Here is a 21,993-nt window from a genome sequence, read left to right on the forward strand (position 1 = left end):
AAGCGGGCGCGGCGGCCATGTTGAGAGCGGGCAGCGCGGCTGAGGCAGCGGGGCGGGCCTCGCCGCGGCCCCGGGACAGCGCTGTCCGCGCCCCGGCCCGTGTGAAGCGTGGGCTCCCTGTGCTGCTCCGGGATATCCCTGTGCCGAGCCCGGGCCAAGCACGGCCACAGTTGTGCCACAACACGCCACCTGTCAGGAGCCGTGGCAGGGCGCAGCAGCTCCGCAGAGCCGTCCCGTCCCTTCGGATGGGGTGGAGAACTGGTTAAAAAATCCTCAGAGCTCCTCCTGGAGCTCTCCCGTGGCTGAGCACCTGCAGTCGTAACACTGGCTGCAGGAAAAACAGAAAATAAAATGTTTTGTTATGACTGAGCGTGTAACGCCCAGTTCTCGAAGTCTGTCTTTCATTAACGGGTGAAATGAACCAGCTAAAAAGTTTAAGGGAGAATTGATCATGTCAAGGTAACAAACGCAGGAAATGCCCTGCAGCTGCACGGTCAGCGTGCAAGATGCAAACCTGGGAGCTCGGACCTGGTTTCAGCCACCGAGATGAATGGGAACCCATTGAATGGGGAGTTTCTAGGTTAGACAGGATACGTGTCAAATAACGATACCTAAATCGGGTACCTGAGTGATACGGAGGATTACAGGGGCGCTTTTGAAATGGAGCTTAAATGGCTTTCACAGACTGCAAGCTCTGTTATGGCTGCAGTAAATTTGAGCCAGGGAAAGCCTTTAAGGAAGTATCAGAAAGATGACAGTTTTCATTTGGGAAAAAAGTGGGTCTGGGGTGGAGATTAATGTCAGTTGCCAGTGCGGAAATGGCTGAGAATTTCTGTTTGGAGCTATTACATAGAAGAGACGCTGCTGAAATATTCTGTAAATTCTTTAAGAGATTTTCTAACAGTATTCTGTAGATTATACTAATTCAAAATTCAGCGCCTGATTTTTCCCGAATGCCTAATGCTTAATCCCACTTCTGTCATTGGGTTATTTATTAACACTGGGTAAACAAAGCTTTATATATTTATGCATATCATTCCAATTGCAACCTCACTTTTTTTCCAAAATGGAAAAGAATCTATTGCTTTGTATTTTAGTATTGATTCCTACCTTTGCATCCTCAGACTTCTTGCTAACACATGTCAGAAACATCAAGGTAAGTAATCAACCGTGTGTGGGTTGTGGGTCTCCCACTCCTCAGAGATTAACTTCTTGCAGTTTATCAGCATTTATCAGAGAGTTCATACAATGCTGGCAGCTGGAGCTCTGTCTTCTCTGGTACCCCTGGACACAGGATAAAATCTGGAATTCAGACCGGTTGATCTCTAATCAGCCTCAGTTTTCAATCAGTTCTGAAGTTCCTCTCTCTTTCTTTTTAAAACATCCCTTTCTTCTGTTTTCCCTGTCATCACCATGTAATGGTGACATGTTTTAGTAAAATATTTAAATGTGTAAAGCAATCAGTGCTGCCAGAGAACTGACTTTGACGCCTGTTAAGGAATACAATGAAAAAGATGGCTCTAAGAAGCAGAAAACAGAGCTGTAACATGGCATAAAGATAAATGCCCACAGTCCAAATGACATGGTAGGATTTTTCTCAAAAGATTTCCATGTTAGCACAACATGAGATACATCTCTCAAAGGAGCCATTCTGGTTTTGACTGGATCTCTGAGTAAGTGCTACTTGATGTTTTGCCTAATTTTCTTTGGTTATCTTGCTGTCCACTACTCCTCACCTCCATAAATTATTTCCCTCTCTGTCAGTGGCTGTGCACTCCGAAAAGTTACAGAGGGCAAATCTCTTTAGGGAGCATTCTGAGTTACTAGGTAGAACAGGACAAAACAATTTCTGGTTGATTGTTGTTGATGAGGTTATGACCTTTGCCAAGATTTTTTCTTTGAAAATCAGGATAGTAACATGCCTAACTTCTAAAAGTCAACATGAGATCTAATGCTGCAAATTGGAAACGCCAGGGATTCCTATTATTTAACCATCATGTAGCCCAGATATAATGTAGCTTTTTCCTACTGATTACTGTAGTGTCTGGAGTTCTCTGTGTTTTACAATGCTGAAGCCTTTCTAAATGGAAGACTGCCAAAACTCTGTGCAATGCTCCATCTATGCATGCAGAGCACTATGAAAAAGCCAGCTGATTCTCCCAGTTTTGTTCTGTACTTTATGCAAATGTGATTTGATTGAAATGGAAGAGATTGCTCTGTAGGGTGAAGGTCTCAGTGCCCATCTGTGTCTTGGCCCCTTTGAGCAAGCAGTATCCAGTGCTGAAGCATGGCTGGGATTCTGGCTGTCTGGTGACCTTTAAGCTGTCAAAGCTGCTTTTAGAGCCCCAGTCAGGTATGCACAGTTGGCAGACCCAATTCTGCTGAAAATGGAACAAAAATCCTCATCAGTTCCCTGTTCCTATGAGCTGCATTATGGGCTCTTCTCTGTGGCACCCAATTGGCATCACTTGGGGTGATGGAATCTTCAGTGCTGCTGTAGATTCAGAGATAATTTTCATGCCTTGTTTTCCTATGTAGCATTTAGGGATATATGCAAATTCCTCATTCTGCACTGTGGATTCCCAGAGGTCACTCCAAGATAACTGTACAGTCTTTGCTGAGTCTTTTAGTCCTGCTGTGGTTTAGTTTCCCAAGCTGTACAATCAGAGCTTCTTTCAGCAAGTACTGTAATCGAGTCCTGTTTTCCCTCTCTGTTTTCCTGGGAGTTCAAGTTTCTCTTTTACTTTCCAATTTCCATACATTCTTTGCACCTCTATTCTTTTCTGCTGCCACAGCAAAACAGTACTAAACAAAAGAAGTTTGTTGCTGTTGCACAACTGAAAAATAATAGAATTCTAATAATCGGTGCAGCTGGCAAATATGTGAAAATAATACAGAAACAGTTTATCAAGTAACAATAACCCAGGGTAGAGGATGTTAATTCTCATTTTAGTCTAGAATTGCATCATCATTTTGATTGGCTTTTTGCCCACATAGCTCGGAATGACCTTGATTTAGTGATGGCTCAAGGTACAGTCAAGTGAATCATTAAAAATTAAAAAACCCAGAACAAAATCACAGACTTAGAGTCACGTAATCCCCTCCCCTGCACAAACAGGGTCAGCTAGAGCAGGTAGCTGGGTGATGTCCAGCTGGATTGAGTATCTCCATTGGAGATCAGCCCAAGTGCAAAGTGAGTAATGCCTTTCACAGAGAGATTTTTCTGTAGTTTCAATGGAAATTGCAGAGCACCCCTCAAAATATTTACAGAATCAAAATAGAACTCATTCAAAACTACCACTGAAGCTGTGATTCTGATAAAGAATGTGCACAACAGCAATTCTGTAAAACTCAAATGAAGGTACAGTATCTTTCAGTTTGGAAGCAGTAGTCAGAATTGCAGAATTTGTAGCTACACATATTTTTATAGGTTTATATATTTTTTTTTTTGTATTTTGTATAAACTGTGTGGTAATTCTACTGTAAGGAAAAGTTTGCACCAAACAAATTGGCATTTCACAGAGTTCCAGCTTTTCATTTCCCAAGGTGCATACCTCAGTTTGGGTATTGTAAGGGGAAATGACAAGCTGTAATGACAGTATGGATACAGAAAAAATATTTCCAGTATTAGAAAGGTCAGATTTGAGTTGGTGCACACTCTATACTGGCATTAAAGAATGCATATATGCTTGTGAAAAGGAGAGATGGACACACAGAAATCATCTGGATGGCGTTAACAGTTTGAAAGATGAACCTAAAGGAATTCATACTGACATTTTTTGCTAGACTCTCACAGCAGAAGAGAAGCTTCCTCCCTCAAACTTTGCACTACCACAGATTTAATATAGTGTTTTGAAAAAAATCCCAAAATAAAGAAAAAAATAACCCTCTGTATTTCAGTTTCCAGCTGGGAAAGGCACTGAAAGCCTTAAGTGTACTTGAGATGTGTGTCTGAATTGTTGTGTCCGTACCCCTGCCTTTGATGGAGCAGGTAAACACAATTCCACAAAATGTGACCCCCAAGGCTCTTGGAGCCAGATGAGATAAGGTGTTTGCAGCTGAGCTGATGGGAATTGAGTTTCACAAGCTGTTATTTTAACAGCACTCAGGAAGTTTGTTCAGTGCCTGTCCTCTCTTTCAGAACAGAGTACAAGATACTGTTGTACAGCTTCTGATATTTGCACTACTCTGGGAGCAAATATTGGAAAAAAACCCCCACATTTTAACTGTTTATTTTCCCCCCTCCATGCAGCTTTTTGTAGTGACAGCCCCTCCTATCTAATCCTGCTGAATTACCTTCCTACCTGGTCATGTTAGGATGAGAGGCTGTTGGGCTGAAATAGGAAAATTTAGGAGCCTGAAAAAAATGTAAGGCTGCATTTGCATGACAGTTTGGATTTGTGTGCCAGGAAAAAAACTGTGCAAAGTGGGTTTTTATGCTTTGATACAACTCTTCTTTTTCTTCCAAAGGAAAATAAGTTTGAAAAGAAAGTATGTACTGCAGGACTCAGATTTGGGAATTCTCAATAAAAAGATGTTACTATGAGGACAAGATATTTTGGTTTTACTTGAGGTTGCCACACAGCCAACCCTTACTCAAGGAAGACCTATCAAACAGATTTTAGTGTGTTCTTTAGTCTCAATGACATTTAATTATAAATGGCCCTGAGCATTTGAGCCTCTTTTCCTCTCATTCTCTCTCATATTTCAAAGGTCTATGTGTATTTTCAGCTCGAAGAAGACACTGTTTTGTGTCTCATGAGCAACATAAAGTCAGCAACATTCAAAGTTTAACTTACCATTCAAAAACACTGTATTTAAGGTACACTAACATCAAATGAAAACCAAAAGATTCACCAAAGCTGGGAATGCCATAAGCAAAATAACTCCGACGCGCCTCATATCCCTTGCTTGCTTTTCCCTCAAATTTACTTCAGTTTATTAATGAAGACCTTTCTCAAACCCGGACTTCTAATTTGTGACAACTACACAGATGCTAAGAGATTTATTTCTAAATGTAGCTTTCCTACCTAATCATGATTTTTTCCCTTTCTTTTCTCTTTACAGAAGCGAAATGCTGATAATGACTTGGTGAGTAAGGTTTGGTTTTGTCTGGGCTACCAAGAGTTTATAGTGACAAGAATATTCTTAATGTGTTCACAAAATGTTTCTGTGAGTCCAGTCTGAGCAAATGGATATTTCTGAGTGTGTGACAAGGAAAACTGCCCAGAGCTGCCTGTTTTGGGCAGTAGGACTAACTAGACAGTTGCTTTCCAAGCTCTGATGGAAGCTCCGGGACAAGGAAAGAGAATGAACAAATGATTTTTAATCTCATTGTATTTGAATAAATACCTAAGTTCTTTTGAAGTCACCTGCATATCTCTAACAGACTTTTATTCTATGTTGGTTTTGTTTTTACTTTTATGTTGCAGCTATTGCTAAGGAAGGCAAGAGACCTCATCTCTGGGGCTGATTCCACTTGGCACTTGGATTCCCCTTCAGCAATGCTTAAATGCTTTGATTGTTTGGGGACCTTCTCAATTAATCAGCAGAAACCAGACCCATCATAAAACCTCCAAAGTTCCTTCCAGTTCTGGTTTTGCTGCCAGAAGCAGACCTTGCTGTGGAGTTCCTAATGGGAACATCTGTTGTTCCTATGCTTTCACTTAGTGTCCAGAAACCTTATACCTGAACATTCAAAGAAAATAAATATTGCCTTGCCCATTTCCTTGTTTAGAAAAGTCTGATCTCCAGCTGGGAGGAAACTGAGAATAATATAAAATGGAATTTGGAGACATTTGGGCTATTTTAAAACAAGAGGATTACTTACATCTCTGCTCTAGGAGTCATCCACTCCTCTGATAACCACAGTCACTAATACAGTGGGGCAGCAGTAAAGAGCTGTGCTCTTTGAATAACCATAAAAAGTCACTTACTCAATAGAGAAAAAACCTATTCCTATAACGGCAGTATTTTTGGTGGTAGTATTTTGTTAAAGTCTATAGTTATGACTTGTGGAATAGCACCATCATGTCAGTGAAATAGATATCCAAGGAAACACAGCTGTGTTCCAGTTCTTATATTAGGTCTTTCTTTCTTTTTGCTTTGCAGTGATCAATGTACTGCTGTGGTTTCTTTTTAAAAATATGATCACAACTGATTAATACACATATGAGTGTAACAGCTAGTGCTCTTTTTGTCTTTTTTCATTTCTCAATTTACAGGTTGTCAATGGGATGGAAATCTATAGCATGAAAATTGATAGTAAAGTGACTTCCCGCTTTGCACACAATGTCATCACCAGCCGAGCTGTCAATCGTGGAAATGTGTCCAAAGAAGTTTTCTTTGATGTTGATCTCCCTAAGACAGCCTTCATTACCAACTTCAGCATGTGTGTAATCTTTACAATATTGTTAAAGAAGACTAAAAATCTGTGCTAATTCAGCTGGGAGAAATGGAACCCGAGTGTTCATTTTTACTTTGCCATTTGAATAGATTTCTAAATACCTCCTGGGTAATTTTCTGGTACTATTAACTTAACATGCAAGATATGTGGAGAAAGGCAAACATTGGTACATCTGTAGAAAAGATGACTAATTTTCAATTATTTCTATTCATCATTATGAATAGAAGGGAACCTTAGGGAATGTGGGACCTTTCCTGCAGATTCATCCACCTTTTCAGAAATGCCTCTTACTTACTGTGGTATTATCAAACCAGGAAAGTTCCATTACTTCATTTCCCTGATGGCATTATAGCTTAATTTATCTCTTCATTTAAAAATCATATTTGAATGAAAGGCAGAAAGTAGAATTATTCTTTTACATTTGTACCTTTAGTTGCAATCATGTGCAGTTCTCCACCATGATGAGGCTTGATTCAGTTAAGCACATCCATCTCTGCTAATCACACCATGCCTGCTTTATCTCCAGTGAAGAGGAGCACTAGCTTTAGGACACAAACACTCATAGAGCATCTTAGAACTTTTTTGGTAGAATGAGGTGATGAGAAGTGGCTGCTTAGTCCTCTAAGGAGCTCAAGGATGAAATGCTCCTCTGTAGATGATGCCATCTGGACAGGTGAGTCACATCCAGAGTTGGTTTGCCATTAGATGAGATGAGATGAGATGGTGAAGCTGCTGAAATGCAGGAATATGGCGGGTGTAAGTTGTGTTGCTGTAGCCCAGTTTTGATCTAATTTAAAGTAAAAATTAGTTTAGATTCTTTTATGACACTGAGCACAGAGCTCTTCATTCCAGCTGAATTCTCTCAGGAGCCTGGCTTCAGTGAAAGGGCCCAAATCTTGGCAATAGCAGGTCTCTGAAAGGTTATTAGCAAACAAATCAATAAAGGGAGAATTCCTGTCACAACCTTCCACTGAACTAGGACTTTTTCATCTGCAGGACAATTGATGGTGTCACTTATCCTGGAACTATAAAAGAAAAAGAAGCTGCAAAAAAGCAATATGAGAAGGCTGTTTTGAGAGGACAGACTGCTGGTCTTGTAAAGTAAGGATCATGTCCTGTGGCTTCCACACCATCACTCCATAGCAGACTGTGAGATTGGAAATGCTGTGTTCTGGCACTTTGCTGACATTAAGGGACAAAAGAACAATCATTAAGTTAAGTTATTGTAGCACAAATTGTAGAAAGGAAATACAGCCTCTGACTGCACAAGCACTGTCTGCAACTATGGAAAGGCTGTTCCTGCAAACTTTCACTGGCTTTGTGGGACCTATTCCTGGGATTAAGCTCAGTGGGAAACTTGAATAAATTCTACAGGTTGAGCATAATTTTGAGTATTGATTGATGATTTTTAGCAGTATATAAAAAATCCCATCTTTGTTTTACTTCTTTTTGAAAATCATATGCCACCAACAATAAATACCATGAAAGAGGATAAAGATCTTTTTCCTACCCACTTAAATACAGAGCTTCAGGAAGAAAAACAGAAAAATTCACTGTCTCAGTCAACATTAAAGCAGCCAGTAAAGTCACTTTTGAACTCACATATGAGGAACTGCTGAAGCGACAGTTTGGAAAATATGAAATGTTCATCAAAGTGAAACCAAAGCAGCTTGTCAAAGATTTTGAGGTAAATGGCAAACTGATCAAATTTGACTGTAATTTAAGAGATGATGGAATTCTGCATATCTTTTGAAAGTGGAGTACCATGGTCATTCCCATTGGTTCACAGGTGAGCTAAAGGCCATGATAACATTTCTGATAACTCATTTCCATGAGTCCCATGGGGATAACTCATCAATTCACTTTAATGCAGGCTTTTACTTGTAAACCTGACAAATTTGCTCATCTACTGAGCACTCCAAAAGAAATCTTGTATGAAAAACTGAAAAAGCTATTGCAATGCCTTGGACTAATTGTATATACCCTTATAGCATAAACTCCAGCTTTCTCACCCGACTGTGAAACAACATCATCTTTAAATTCTGGGATACTGCAGCTTTTTGTGTCTATCTGCCTTGATAGGATGCTAATATCTAATTTTCCAACAAGTCATATTTCTATTAAAGTTTACTTATTTCTAGCTTTGTTTTTAACTTCTGTGTCTGAAAGGGTCTCTGGCTGAAGATGTGTCCACCACACTAGTGTAGATTTGGACTGCTATTATGTATTACAAAAGTAAATTTCTTTATCTTTATGAAAATCCCTCTTTCACACCTATAGTTACTGATCCTCCTGTAAATGGCTGATGTATTGTGGTTTAATTAATGACAGTAATTTTTTAATTAATATTTCAGATTGAAGTAGATATCTTTGAGCCCCAGGGTATCACTGAGCTGGAAGCAGAAGGAACATTCATCACCAATGAGCTACAAAATACCATTAAAAAAACTTTTTCAGGAAAAAAGGTAAATTGATTACTGCATTCCATGATTTACTTATTATGTTTATAATTCTGAAATAATAATTTCAATGCTAGCAATGGCAGCAAGAGGAAACCTGGATACCAGTAAGATTATCTCTTATAGAAAAACTTAATTACTAACAAGTAGTTTTCCCTTATATGGGGGTAGTAGAATTCCTAAAAGATACAACAACTTTATCAAAGTTGTTGTTCAGAGTGAAGAGCTGACCCAAGGGGAAGTACTCATATGGAGAAAGCTGTGGAAAGCAGCCTTCTGTGTCAGTTACCCCCAATAAATTTCTAAGTACATATGGATTCATACAATCTAGTAGCTAACCCAATAAAACAGGTTATTCTTATGACTGTGAAAATAAATATACCAGCTTAAAAAAAATGCAGATGTGTTCTGTAGGAGATTTTCAGCTATTAAGGGTCAGATCTAAGGAAGGCTTTTCTTTTCAGGGCCATATCTCTTTCAAGCCAACCCTCGACCAGCAGCGAAGGTGTCCAAGTTGCTCAGAGTCTGTCTTGGATGGGGATTTCACTGTAAAATATGATGTGAAGAGAACAACTCCAGATAATTTGCAGGTAAGTCTAACAACTTGAAATTCTGAACTGTTGAACAGTTGAACTTGCACAGTAAAGGTCAGGGAGCAGCAAGGGCCAGCTGTTTCCTAAGGCAGCTGAGTGGGAGCACTCAGTGGGCTCTTCAGGGGGGGATCCAAAACAGTGGAGTCCATGGATAGGAACAGATACAGGTGTGACACAGCTGGAGACAGGACACTGTAGCTGTTCTCACACTGTAGCTCAGTGTCTACAAGCCCAGTCTTGCACCTAAATGACACCCCTGGGCCCATGGATAGAGGTGAGACTGATCAGGGCCATTAAAACTTTTTAGGCCGCTCAGAGGCTAGACATTAAATGAGAGTAATATCTCCTTTATCTGTTTTACCTTTATAATGTACCAAACTTTTTGCTGGTGGTGTTTTCTTTTTCAGATTGTCAATGGCTATTTTGTACACTTCTTTGCACCAACAAATCTTCCAAAGCTGTCCAAGAATATTATTTTTGTATTGGATACTAGTGGCTCAATGTCTGGAAGAGAAATAGAACAAGTGAGTTATTACATTACTATGGAGTTCCAGTGAAAGAGCTGGAACAAGGTGCTGGGAGGGAGATGGTGCTGGAAGGGACGTGATGCCTTGGAGTGCACATGTGCTGCTCAAGCTGTTACAAAGTGGCTTGATGGTGTGACCTCTCTAATGCCCAGTGCCAGATGTACTGGTTTGCAGTGTTGCTGTAGAACAAAAATCTATACATTAAGCCTTTATTTACTTATAAATGTCATTAGTTCAAAACTCTAAATATCAGCATTTCCAGAGAGTGCTGTCATGTGCTTGACAGTTCCAAAATAAGCTGTGCATACAGATTATGTGCATTTTCTCTGCTCACTCTGTGTCTGGGAAGCAGTAGCTCTTTTCAGAGTTATGACTGAGCTAATGTTTGGAATTTTCAGGTTTTGGTGCTGCATCAAAATATCCAGGCATGCTTGTTTATGAGCTTCTCCATTGACCTAACTACCCATTTGCCATGCCAGCTTATCTCAGTGTAAGCAACCAACTATGATGGAAAAACAGATTTTCATCTCAGCTGCAAAGATTTACCAGATGTTATTGCTGCTGACTTCCCTAGAGTTACTCTGAAATTGGCACAGGGACTGGCAAGAACAGAACAAGCTCAGAATTTTTGCAATATATACTGTGTAGGAGTAAAAAATAGCCCAATGCTGAGAGATTAATGATGTCAAACCTGTAAGCACATATCTGTTAAATTTTGAATCATGTATTTAAATCTCTTTGCCTTACAGACAAAAGAAGCACTGCTAAAAATCCTAGATGACATTAAAGAAGATGACTTCTTCAATTTCATATTATTTGATAGTGAAATATCTACCTGGAAAGAAACATTAATCAAGGCCAGTCCTGAGAATTTGGATGAAGCGAGGAAGTTTGTTCGGCAAATTTCTGCTCAAGGCCGTAAGTACTTGACAGGCCTTGCCAGTAGGTCATTGTGTAAGTTAATTTATTGATTGATTCTGAACACAATGCTACTGTTTGTTGGGGTTTCAGATTGCTGATGAGGCACTCCTGAAGTTCAGTTTTACTCAGAAAATTTGTCTATTTCTCTTTATGTTTCCAAAGTCCAGGTACTTTTCTATCTAGACTTGCCCCTGCTTGTAAATCCAAATCTTTCATTTTCTGTAATGTAATAAAAGCTCTTCAGACCCCAATGGAAAATGAACCTTTACTTTGACAGCCTTTGCTGAACCTGAATTTCTTTGTCTACCTCATAGTGACAAATTTACATGGTGGTTTGATGAGAGGTATTGATATTCTGAATGCTGCTCATGAAGAAAACCTTGTGCCCAAGAGAAGCGCTTCTATAATTATCATGTTAACAGATGGTCATCCAAACGTGGGTAAGTTTGTGTTGGATGGAATAATAAAAGTAGTTCATTAACTAACAAAAAATGCTAGTTAAAAATGGCCTTCATCTTTCACTTCTGGATATTTTCATGATTTTAATGCTACCAGAATCATAGTACTAAATCAAGCTTTTGGTAATGTCTCCTAAGAAATCTGAACATGCCAAGTCACATTTCATTTTGTGATCGTTGTATCTATTTTGAAAACAACTCAACCATTTCCTGGTTTGATGCAGGTGTATCCAATACTCAGGAGATTGAGAAATCAGTGAAGAAGGCCATTGATGGCAGATACACCTTATACAACCTTGGCTTTGGCAGTGGTGTTGACTATGGCTTCTTGGAGAGGATGGCACTGGAGAATAAAGGATTGGCCCGTCGGATTTACCCTGACTCTGATGCAGCTTTGCAGCTTCAGGTGAAGTAATTACCATGTACATGAGGTCAGAGCTACATAAGGTCAGATAACTGTTCATGTTCTTATTTTCAAATAATCAAAGTCCCAGTGTGTAATCTGACACTGAGATGCTCCAGAGTCTGCTGTGATCAGAATATTAAAATAATAGAATAGTTTGATGTGGAAGGGACCTTTAGTTGCATTTAATTTTCCCCTTCCCTTATATAAGCAGGAAGTGCAGGGACAGTAAAAGGGACATGCTGTGGGGTATGGCAGGGAGTTTAAAACTTGGCATAGGGTGACACAACTCACAGTTCTGAAGGACACTCTGGTGGAATTTCTGCAGTCATTGCATCTCCTGCACCTCACAGATCATGTGGTTAATGTCCTGTCAAGTGACAAAAAGAGTAACAAATCATAAAGCTCTAGATATTCTTTCTTAAGAAACTCACTGCAAGCAGGTGTATCTTACCACACTCCTGAGGCATTTTAGAGTTGTATAAGACATGAAAACTGGTATAGGCCGTACAGGGTAGTCTTTTTTTACTTCTCACATTCCAGTAGCTGCCATTCAAGGAATTCATCAAATAATTAGATATTAGATTTCATTGCAAGCTCTGATAAAATCAAATGCCCAATCTCCTTTGAGTATGTTACCATGTCAGTATCTGCAGAGAAGAGGTGTAGAAAATTATCAAATAACAGGAGGCTTGGTATCCCTCTTGATTTATATTGATGGAACTCATCATCCACAGCACATTGTTCTCAAATATTCTTCCTTTCTCTTAGCAAGACTGAAGAGTTTGTATGTCCTTTCTCTTTTCAATTTTTTGTAGATTTCTAGGCTTTACACTCTGAGATTTAACTAAATATCTAAATATTTCTTATAAAATACCCTTTTAGTTTTCATTCCTGGAATAGCAGGATGTTTCTGGTTACAGATCTACCCATGAACTAAAGAAACAATGATAGTTAAATGTTTTCTTTTTTTCTTTCAATCCTACAGGGGTTTTATGATGAGGTGTCAAATCCCATGCTCATAGATGTGGAGTTAAATTACCCAGAAAATGAAATATCAGACCTAACTACTAACAGCTTCAAGCATTTCTATGATGGGTCTGAGATTGTGGTGGCTGGGCGCTTTGTAGACAGCAACCAAAACCATTTGTCTGTGGATGTAAGAGGTGAAGGTGTAAGTATGGATTTCTTTGATTTATGTAAACTATACAAAATCTCTGAATGCTTCTTTTGCCTCTTTTGTGATGAACAAAAGTGCCATGTGTATGTGGAATACTGGGTTATGTTCTGTAGTGTACATCTCTAAAATTCCCAGAAACAATGGGACAAAATTCCTCATACAACACTGGCAATTTTCTGGTGTACAACCAGACTGGTTTTCGATTTCATAAGATTTTCAGGTGTGAAGATCTTAGTTTTTGGGAAGTCCTGTCAGTCCCTGGCTACTTGTGATGCAGAGAACATTCTTACTCCCAACAGGCTCAGGACGCCCTGTCGTACACTACACAGCAAGGAGCTGAGCAGACAGCTCAGGCTTTCCAAGAACAGCAATACATATTTGGAGAGTACATTGAAAGGCTCTGGGCTTATCTTACCATTGAACAACTCTTGGAAAAACGGTAATTATAGCTGGAATTATACCTTAGCTCTGAACCCCTCACAGCCTCTGAGTCCTGCAGTTTCTAGGATGTGAAGCTGACATTCACATCCCACTGAGCTGCCAATGGAAAATCATGAAAATCAGTGAGGGAAATCCACCACGCTATTCTCCTCCCTAGCCTCAGTACTCATGTTTCAGGTTGCAAATGAAACAATTTTAAATTATTGCAAGGATAAAGCACAGTTTTGCCTTTCTCTTGGACAGCCAGTAGAATCAGAAGTGCTCTTAAGCTGTAACAGATATATCTTATTGATAAATTGCCTGCAGAGAAATTACTTTACTTTAAAATATGTAATCTGACATGTGGTGAGTGATTCAGCAATCACTGATGCTGGGAGTCTCTTTCTGTATTCAGCATTACAGCCACAGGAGAAGAAAAGGAAAACCTTACAGCTCAAGCCCTGGCTCTCTCACTAATGTACAAGTTTGTAACACCACTGACATCCATGGTGGTAACAAAACCAGAAGAAGATGGAAATGAAGAGGGGATTGCTGATAAACCCACTGAAGGTATAGACATCTTCACAATTGTACTGTATTTGAGAAGCTAAGAGTTCCTTTGATGTTGGCCTAAAGAAAGGCTTTCATGTGGGCACAGTTTTAAATATGTATCTGCAAAATCTACTTTCCAAGCCAGGCATGTGTGTGATTTATGCAAAATTACTTCTCATTGTAAAGCTCATTTCCATCAAACTATCCTTCATTATTAAATCATATGGGCAAAGCACTATAAATTTAAAATAAATGTATTTTAAACTAAATAGAAAAACTATTACAGAAAAAGACCCTGAAAACCAAGAAGCATTTCTAATCTAATAATCCAGCTATATTCAGATGACTTACCATCACTTTCTCCTTTATTTTTCTACATACTTCAGCCTAGGGATAGATGTAACCTCTTTCCACATGTAAAGGGAAAATTTGCATGAGCTCTTCCTCAGGCAGGATATATCAGGCTGTAAAAGGATTGAGATTACTTATGTAAAACACAACAGTCATATATATATTGCAGAAAGAGAAGCAATTATATTGAAAACACACAATTTGTTTTCAACTCCTCTGATACTTTAGCTAATTATGAACTCCTTGCTCAGTGAAATATTATTTTTCCTATAGTTCAGCCTCTCTGTTTAACTCCTGTGTATCAAATACTCTGTTCTCCTTCTCTTTGGCCAAGCAAAGCAGTGCTCTGTGCTCAGTGTGCCTCCCAGCCACCCTAACCTCATCTCCTCGTGTTGTTTGAGCCACTCTCATCCCACAGGTCTGACAGAGGCTTTCCAGTCTCTTCTATCACCATCCTTTATTTTTTCTCCAGTTTTTGTTTAGAGCCCCTGAAAGTTCCTTGGAAGCTCTGTGTGGGCTCTCTGCTGCCTTCTAGATGAAAAAATTTCACATCTCCTGATTTTGGCATAGGAACTTGAGGCATTTTAGCATAACAGAGATACTGGAGTTTGGTGAGGTTTTTTCAGCTGCAGTAGGTCCTGAGACCAGTGAATTTCTAAGTGCCCTTCAACTCTGAATCATTCTTCAGGCATTCTGCTGATAAATTTTTGCATTATTTTTCATGACTCCTATAATGGAATACTGACATAAAACCCCTTCATGATTAATTTAACATTCAAGTCACTACACAAGATAATGACTTTAAAGTTTGCAGCTGCTCTCCATAACATGGAAACCCCCAAACATGTGTCAAAAGTGACATCCACTCAGTCATCTTCAGTTCTTTGCTTTCCCTTTCCAGGTATTTGTAGTATAAAAGCTCTTTTCTGAACCTCTTTCAAAGGAAATCCTCTCTGTATATAGATAATGTAGAGCAGTAATAGGAGAAAATACTCAAAGCTCTGACCCTGTGTAAGGAAAAAACCCAATTTTACTCACCCTGAAATCTCAATTCACAAATCAATGTAGTGAATCATCCAGTCAGTACTAACAGAATCATCTAAATGCCTGGAAAACCACAAAATAATAAAACCAGTAAGGAACATTTTGCAATATAGGTATGGCACAACAATAAAACAGTTCCAAATAGAGCTCTTGTCCCATACACAATAAATTGCAGTTCTACTGCCATGCATAAAAGCTTTTTACTTTCAGTACATTTCTGTTTGACCTACAAATACTGTGTTTTCTCACTGGGAAAATGGCATTTAAAAATACTAAAGATAGCTGGTTGAGTTTTCAAACGGTTAATTTTTTTTACAATGTTTTATTAGGGCCATAATCCTTCCTGTTTAATTGTATAACTGAAACTGTGAATTTCTCTTTTTCTTCCTTTTATGTCTTACCTGCCCATGGTAACAGCTGAAGGTATGTGAATTTTTCTTAAATTTACTTAATGTTTTTAATAGAAATGAATTTTCTACATTACTTATTTGATCTAGGATGCAATATTTTCATAAAGTTCAAGAGGAATTAATCAAGATCACGTTATGAATAGATATACAACTTTTGAGATGTAAGTAGTGGTTTCAGTTCAGTTCCTGTCTCTGGTGATTGCAGCATCCCATAACCCAGAATTCAGGCCCAGTACAAGTCAGCTGCTCTCCAGGGCTGCCACCAGGGCCTCCCAGGTACCTGTGTGTAGCAATCTCATACAAAGATACCTTCATCCATGCCATGATTGCCACTTCTAAAGCACAGAGACATCCTGACAGAATTTCAGATGTAAAAAGAGCAGAAGAATAGAAAAATGTGGAACCAGGCAGGCAATTCTTCCTTCCCATAAGTGCAGTTTAGAAGGTGGCACAGAGGTGTCAGAGAACAGCAGGCTGTCCCAGTCCCAGAGAGAGCAAACCCCAGGGAGATGTTACATTTGTGCTGGGAAGCAGGGTGTGCTTTCAGCCCCTTCAAGACTGTTGCTTTGTAGCACTGTTAAATAAATAATTTTTATTTTGTAATATTTAGAAATTTATACATAATTACAAGATTTTTGGGTTGGTTTTGGAAGGAGGAAGGAATGAAGTCGGTGAGATTGGGTTTTGTTCTTTGTAGCCTCTAAAATAACATTTTGTTTCATTCAAACAGGGATGTTCACAGGTCCTTTGATGGGTAAGTAATTTAATTTATTTTTCTGAATGGAGCAGATTCTGTCAACTGAAATTACCAGAGGCAGAGATGCTTTTTCTGGCAGTACAACTGGACTTTCACAAATACTACCAAATTCTGCTCACTGCTGAAAAGTCAATTAAAGATTGAACAATAGGAGGTGACAGAGCTTCAGCTAAATAGTTTATAGGGAGTAAATACCTGTTCATAAACCATCATTTTTTTCTGAAAGCTGTTTCCCAAGAACAGAGGATGGACTTCACTTTGCATTTCCTTTGGAATTATATAAATCCAAGGACTCTGATGTCAGCATCTCTGGCTAAATTAATGTGTTCAGTCATTTGTACAAAAAGCATCTGTTTTATTCAAGAGACAGCAACTGATCCACCAAATTCCTGGCTGGGAAATCCTGGAAATGGGAGAGTTAGAACTATGGTTTTACTCTGGATATTAGTGCCAATCTCTCTCTAGTTTTTTCAAGTTTTCACTGAAAAGACTTAAATTCATTCTGGAAAAAAAAAATAAAACAAACAAACAAAACCAACTCAAATGTCAAAAAATCAGAAGTTTTCAATGGATGATGTTGCATTTCCTTGCTGACAGTTTAGTCCTCACGTCTGAAATATTTGTATCCTACAGATAGATTGCTTGGGCTATATGGAAACCCTCAGAGCAATTTAGACTACAAGTGAAATCTGTGTCTATCCTGAAGATTTTTTTGATTTAAAAGCAGCACACAAATTGTCATTCCATAGATTACATGCTTTGAAAACTAGGATGCAATTACTGATTTACCTAGCATATTAACTCCCTGACATCTTCATAGGCCATGCAATTTTCCACTTTGGTGTGAGTTTTTCTAACAATTTTCTTTCCTTCTGCAGCTTCACCAGTCTATCACACATATGCATCACCACCCACATGGTATACCAGTGGTGAGTAGTTGGGGTAGTGTCTGTCTAGGAGAACAGAAGAAGGTATTTAAGGCTAAATTACACAATTCTTATGAATATTTTCAATATTTCCTTTCCATAATAGCAGCCATTTTTTTTTAATTTTTAAGGGGCAAGTATTTTAATTTACTGTTTAAACGTCTCTTAGTGTCTTCTAAAGATCAAGTAATTGAAATTATGTGTGGTCATTTTCTCAGTCCTCCTTCCCATCAGTAATTTTTGTGCTGATAACTGCCTGTTTACTATTAAATAATTTATATTTAGTTATTAAATTTAAATATTAAGCAATATTAAAGGCTCATGTGCAACTTTGACTCTGTGTATCACTATACAGACACCTGTGATTTGCCTTTACAGTTGATGGAGATCCACACTTCATTATATCATTGCCACAAAAAAAAGATGCCATTTGTTTCAATATCAATGAAAACCCTGGCATGATCTTAAATTTAATAACTGACCCAGTTACAGGTGAGTTTTTAACTTTTTTTTTCTTTTAATACAGGATACTTTAACAAAATGTGTTTAAAGGCTATTTCTCTCTTTATAATGCATAAGCTTTTTTTCCCAGCAAAGCTAGCAGGAGGTCCTGTAGCTATGATAGCTTACCATTACCATGACTGTTTTCACTTCTTGTAGCAAAATGAACTTTTAAACTCACTTTAAAAACCAGTGCAAGGGTTGAGAGTAGTAATTTGTCTCAGTGAGTTGTAGTAGAAGCAATAAAATAATCCTTAGGTCACCAGTTTGTGGAATACCTGGTGAAGAGAGACTGATGTCACTCAGACTCTGTACCCATCACAAACCCTCTGTGCTTAGGGGAAAATGGAACTTTTCTCAACAAAATGATTGTTGGCTTTGTGGAAATTCACAGAACAACCCACAGAATATTATTTTGCTTTGGTACAAATATTCACAAGTAATTCTGATCTATTTTTCAACTCGTATTTAATTTCTTAAGTTGATAAATTTTCAAGACACTCCTTGACATCAGTTGATCAGGTCCTGTCTATAAAACAATATTTGTTTTATTTCTATATTAGGCATCACAGTCAATGGAGAACTTATTGGTGATAAGAGAGTAAATAGTAATGCAAAGATCCAAAACTCATATTTTGGAAAACTTGGTATTGCAAATAAGCACCTGGATGTAAAGTTGACAGTAACTCCTGAGAGGATCACAATTGAGAATGGTGATGAAAAAACAGGTTTCACCTGGCTGGACTCAGTCACCTTGCAACAAGCAGGGTAAGACTTACAGAAAGGGTATCAGGCTCTTGTACTACTTTCTACTCTACTTGAAATATTTTTAGATGTTGATCAATAATAAACTTCTAAGATTTGTGTGGCAATCTACAAAAGCAATTGATTCAAGCCTTGCTGAATTCTGCTCTCTACTTTGTTGCATAATTGCTGAATTTCACAAATTTCTCTGTTTGAAATAAGTAAATGAAGACTTTTCCCTGATCTTCTATTGCTCTGACTAAGGTGAAACTAGATTTGGTATTGTGCTTTGTACAGCAGCATCTTGCAAATACTTAAGGAGTAATTTCAGACATAGTGTGTAATCTTTCAAAGGCATAATAGTGTTCCAAAAGCAAATCTCCATTTTAAAAATTGAACTTGTGGCAGTTACAGAATTGGTATATTTTTTCTTGTCAGCAGGTATATTTCTCATGGGATCTATTACAGAATCATTTATACCTGTGCAAAAGGTTTATAGAAGGAACATGCAACATTTTCTCTTCCTCCTCCTTTACATTTCATTGTGTAGAATAAAATCCCTGCCTTCTCAAGGCCCAGCAGTGCAGCAGAAAGAGCAAGCTTTAATTCCTACACATGATTTTTTTATTGTGATAAACATATGGGTGATATTACTGACACAATCAGAAGCAAATCTTCTCTATCCCAGCACTAAAATAGGCAGTTGGGAGTTGGCTTCTCTGAAAGACTAAAGGAAAAAGTGTCATGTAGCATTCAGGCAAAGAACTGATGGTTTAATAATAAAATTTGTATCACTGAGCATCAGGTGCTCTATCTACATATCACAAACCTGTCTGTAACCAATTACACTGTTAAGGGACGGGTTTTGCTAAAAACATCTTACTGAAAAGTTAAAGGCCAGGTAGCCTTTTCCAGTGTCATTTCATATGATTCTGTGACTCTCTGTGAACCCACAGAGAGACTCCATGGGCCAAACTAGGCAGCAAACCCTCTCTCTTAAAATGCCCTGAGCAGTTTATAAAGCTACATTTGTTTTTACTTCTCACATTTCTTTCTGTTGCTGTTAACTCTGGTAAACACAATGTTCTAAGTCATGTTTTTCTTTTTTTCCTCAGATTAACTTTGATAATTAACAGGAAAAAAAATCTGGTGCTCTCAATGGGCAGTGGTGTCTCATTTGTTGTTGTTTTACACCAAGTGTGGAAGAAACATCCTCTCCACCAAGATTTCCTGGGACTGTATACATTGAAAAGTGATAAACTGTCTGAACAGACCCATGGATTATTAGGTATGATTTTGTTTAGCCTTTCCCTGCTGATCTTTCCTTGAGGCTACATAATTTATAGATAGAATATTGTACTTATGCTGAGAATAACCACACCCAGAAATTTCAGAGATCAACATATGGATTATTTGATTATTTAAAAGCTGAGGACTTGGAAAATATGTAATAAATTCAAGAGAATAGACCACACACCAGGTGATGATATCTTGAAGGATATCTAGAAAAGGCTGTAATTGTTCTGTGCAGTCAGAAACTGGAGCTTACATGCAGATGATGTGGATACAATTCTGGGTTATAAACAGGAAATAATACCAATAATACCTCAGGCATATGTTCAGTCTTACCTGAAACTTGGTGTTAGCTTATCCAATCCAAACTCTGAAGGGATATGAAGCCAGCACGGGAATGTAGAAATTCTGGGATTTCTGTTTGGTTTGCTTCTGTTTTAATGTCTGAAAAGGTAATTTTAGCTTCTCTTTTTAGGGCAGTTTTTCCGGCCCATTGACTTCACCATACTTGAAATTCATCCTGGCTCTGATCCCAAGAAACCAGATGCCACAATGATTGTTAAGAACAATGAACTGACAGTAACAAGGTACAAAATAATGAAGTCCTTAGGTAAGATTTAGGCAAGATTGCTTGTCCAGGTGCAGTTCCTACCTCAGTACTCCATGGCTGTGTTTTGCCTTTCAGGGGCTGGCAGAAGGATTACAGAGGAGATCCTGCACATGGGGTTGATATTCCCTGCTGGTTTGTCCATGACAATGGAGCTGGGCTGATAGATGGTGTTCACACAGATTATATTGTTTCCAGTCTCTTCTAAGTAACTTCCTCCAGAAGCACAGGCAGACAATATTTGTCTGAAAGAACAGTATTTTCAATGTATAAGATCTATTCAAAGCATATAAGCATACATGTTTAGCAAGGACAAGGGATGATGGATTCTCACAAAGAGTTTTACTGAGTATTTGATCCAATCTGAAGGGCAAGATCCCTCATCCTCTGAAGTGACCTCCTTATTAGGTTTAAAATTCTGACTTAAAATGGTACTTTGTTACATAACAGAAACCCTCTACCCAATTTTTAATCAATAATTGAGTGTCAGGAGTGATTAAATAAAAGTATCAATACTCAGCGTCTGGTTCTGTTATTCTGACAGCTCAATGTTCTCATGCCAGTTTCACAAAGCCCAGGGTGCCAGATGCATTTTGAAATTGGGCACAAGAGGACATCTGACAGCCCAGCCCAGATTTTGGGATAATCCCGTGGTATTTGGAACCACCTGAGCTCTTGACTGTGCAGAGCTGAGGGCTGCTGCCAGCACAGGAGCTGACTGTTGGCATCCAGGAATTCTGTATTTTAGCATTTTAATTTGAACCTCTCTTGGGAATGTCTGAACCTTTATAAATTAATGAAACACCAAGGTTGCAAGCAGCACTCACATTTGAGTAAGGATAATTTCTTTTGGACTGTATCTTTCTTGAGGAAGACCCTTCTTTCTGTTCCCATAAAAGAATTAATGGACACATTCAGGGTAAGTGCCCCATTTATTTATATATTCATTTTTTACTGCAAGAAATTGCCAGCTCTTACGTCTAAAGCAAAAAACCCACCCAACCAAAAACATGTACTCTCCCTCGCATATTTCTTATTTACTTCAAGATTTATTTTAAACAAATCAGTCACAAAAAGGCAGTGGAAAAGCAGAAAATTCCCCAACAGTAGTAGGACAAAGAAAGTCATTGGGTGGAAAACTAGAGTGTAGAACACAGAGAAATGAGGAGTGTAGTGGGAGAAACAGGTGATAGAAGATATGGTAACAGCAAATGTGGCTAAAGGTAACAGAGGGCAGAGAGAAGCAGCAGACAGATGCTCACAGTTAGATAAAACATTTACTCCTCCTGCTGATGGCTGCTGGTTAAAAAGAGAACTGTGGGGTCATATCCTGTGAGATATGCATAGATCTGTTACATATACACTGACACTATTTTGTATTGGAATTAGAAATTACAAAATGCCAAATATTCATGACTGCATCTGCCTTCAGCTTCTGAAC

At 38.5% G+C, this 21,993-nt stretch overlaps 1 protein-coding gene across 1 annotated transcript; it reads left to right on the forward strand.

The window, feature by feature from the left end:
- The first annotated feature begins 1,066 nt into the window (after positions 1 to 1,066).
- LOC132078080 (inter-alpha-trypsin inhibitor heavy chain H3-like) lies at positions 1,067 to 21,071 on the forward strand. Its single transcript, XM_059479983.1, has 20 exons — positions 1,067 to 1,156; positions 5,068 to 5,091; positions 6,225 to 6,391; positions 7,403 to 7,507; positions 7,931 to 8,093; positions 8,761 to 8,871; positions 9,330 to 9,455; positions 9,866 to 9,982; positions 10,735 to 10,903; positions 11,221 to 11,346; positions 11,589 to 11,770; positions 12,756 to 12,941; positions 13,247 to 13,386; positions 13,783 to 13,947; positions 17,340 to 17,410; positions 17,786 to 17,899; positions 18,472 to 18,676; positions 19,768 to 19,940; positions 20,421 to 20,532; positions 20,631 to 21,071. The coding sequence occupies exons 1-20, from the start codon at positions 1,067 to 1,069 to the stop codon at positions 20,758 to 20,760; spliced, it is 2,676 nt and encodes an 891-aa protein (XP_059335966.1). The 3' UTR covers positions 20,761 to 21,071.
- The last annotated feature ends 922 nt before the right edge of the window (positions 21,072 to 21,993 follow it).

The sequence above is a fragment of the Ammospiza nelsoni genome, chromosome 11 (genome assembly GCF_027579445.1).
Source record: "Ammospiza nelsoni isolate bAmmNel1 chromosome 11, bAmmNel1.pri, whole genome shotgun sequence".
NCBI lineage: Eukaryota > Metazoa > Chordata > Aves > Passeriformes > Passerellidae > Ammospiza > Ammospiza nelsoni.

Excerpts from the sequence above, each read along its gene's own strand:
- LOC132078080 (XM_059479983.1), top strand. The coding sequence starts at position 1,067 with ATGGAAAAGAATCTATTGCTTTGTATTTTAGTATTGATTCCTACCTTT. Across the intron at positions 1,157-5,067 it reads CACATGTCAGAAACATCAAG|AAGCGAAATGCTGATAATGA; the intron begins GTAAGTAATCAA and ends TTCTCTTTACAG. Across the intron at positions 13,387-13,782 it reads GAACAACTCTTGGAAAAACG|CATTACAGCCACAGGAGAAG; the intron begins GTAATTATAGCT and ends TTCTGTATTCAG.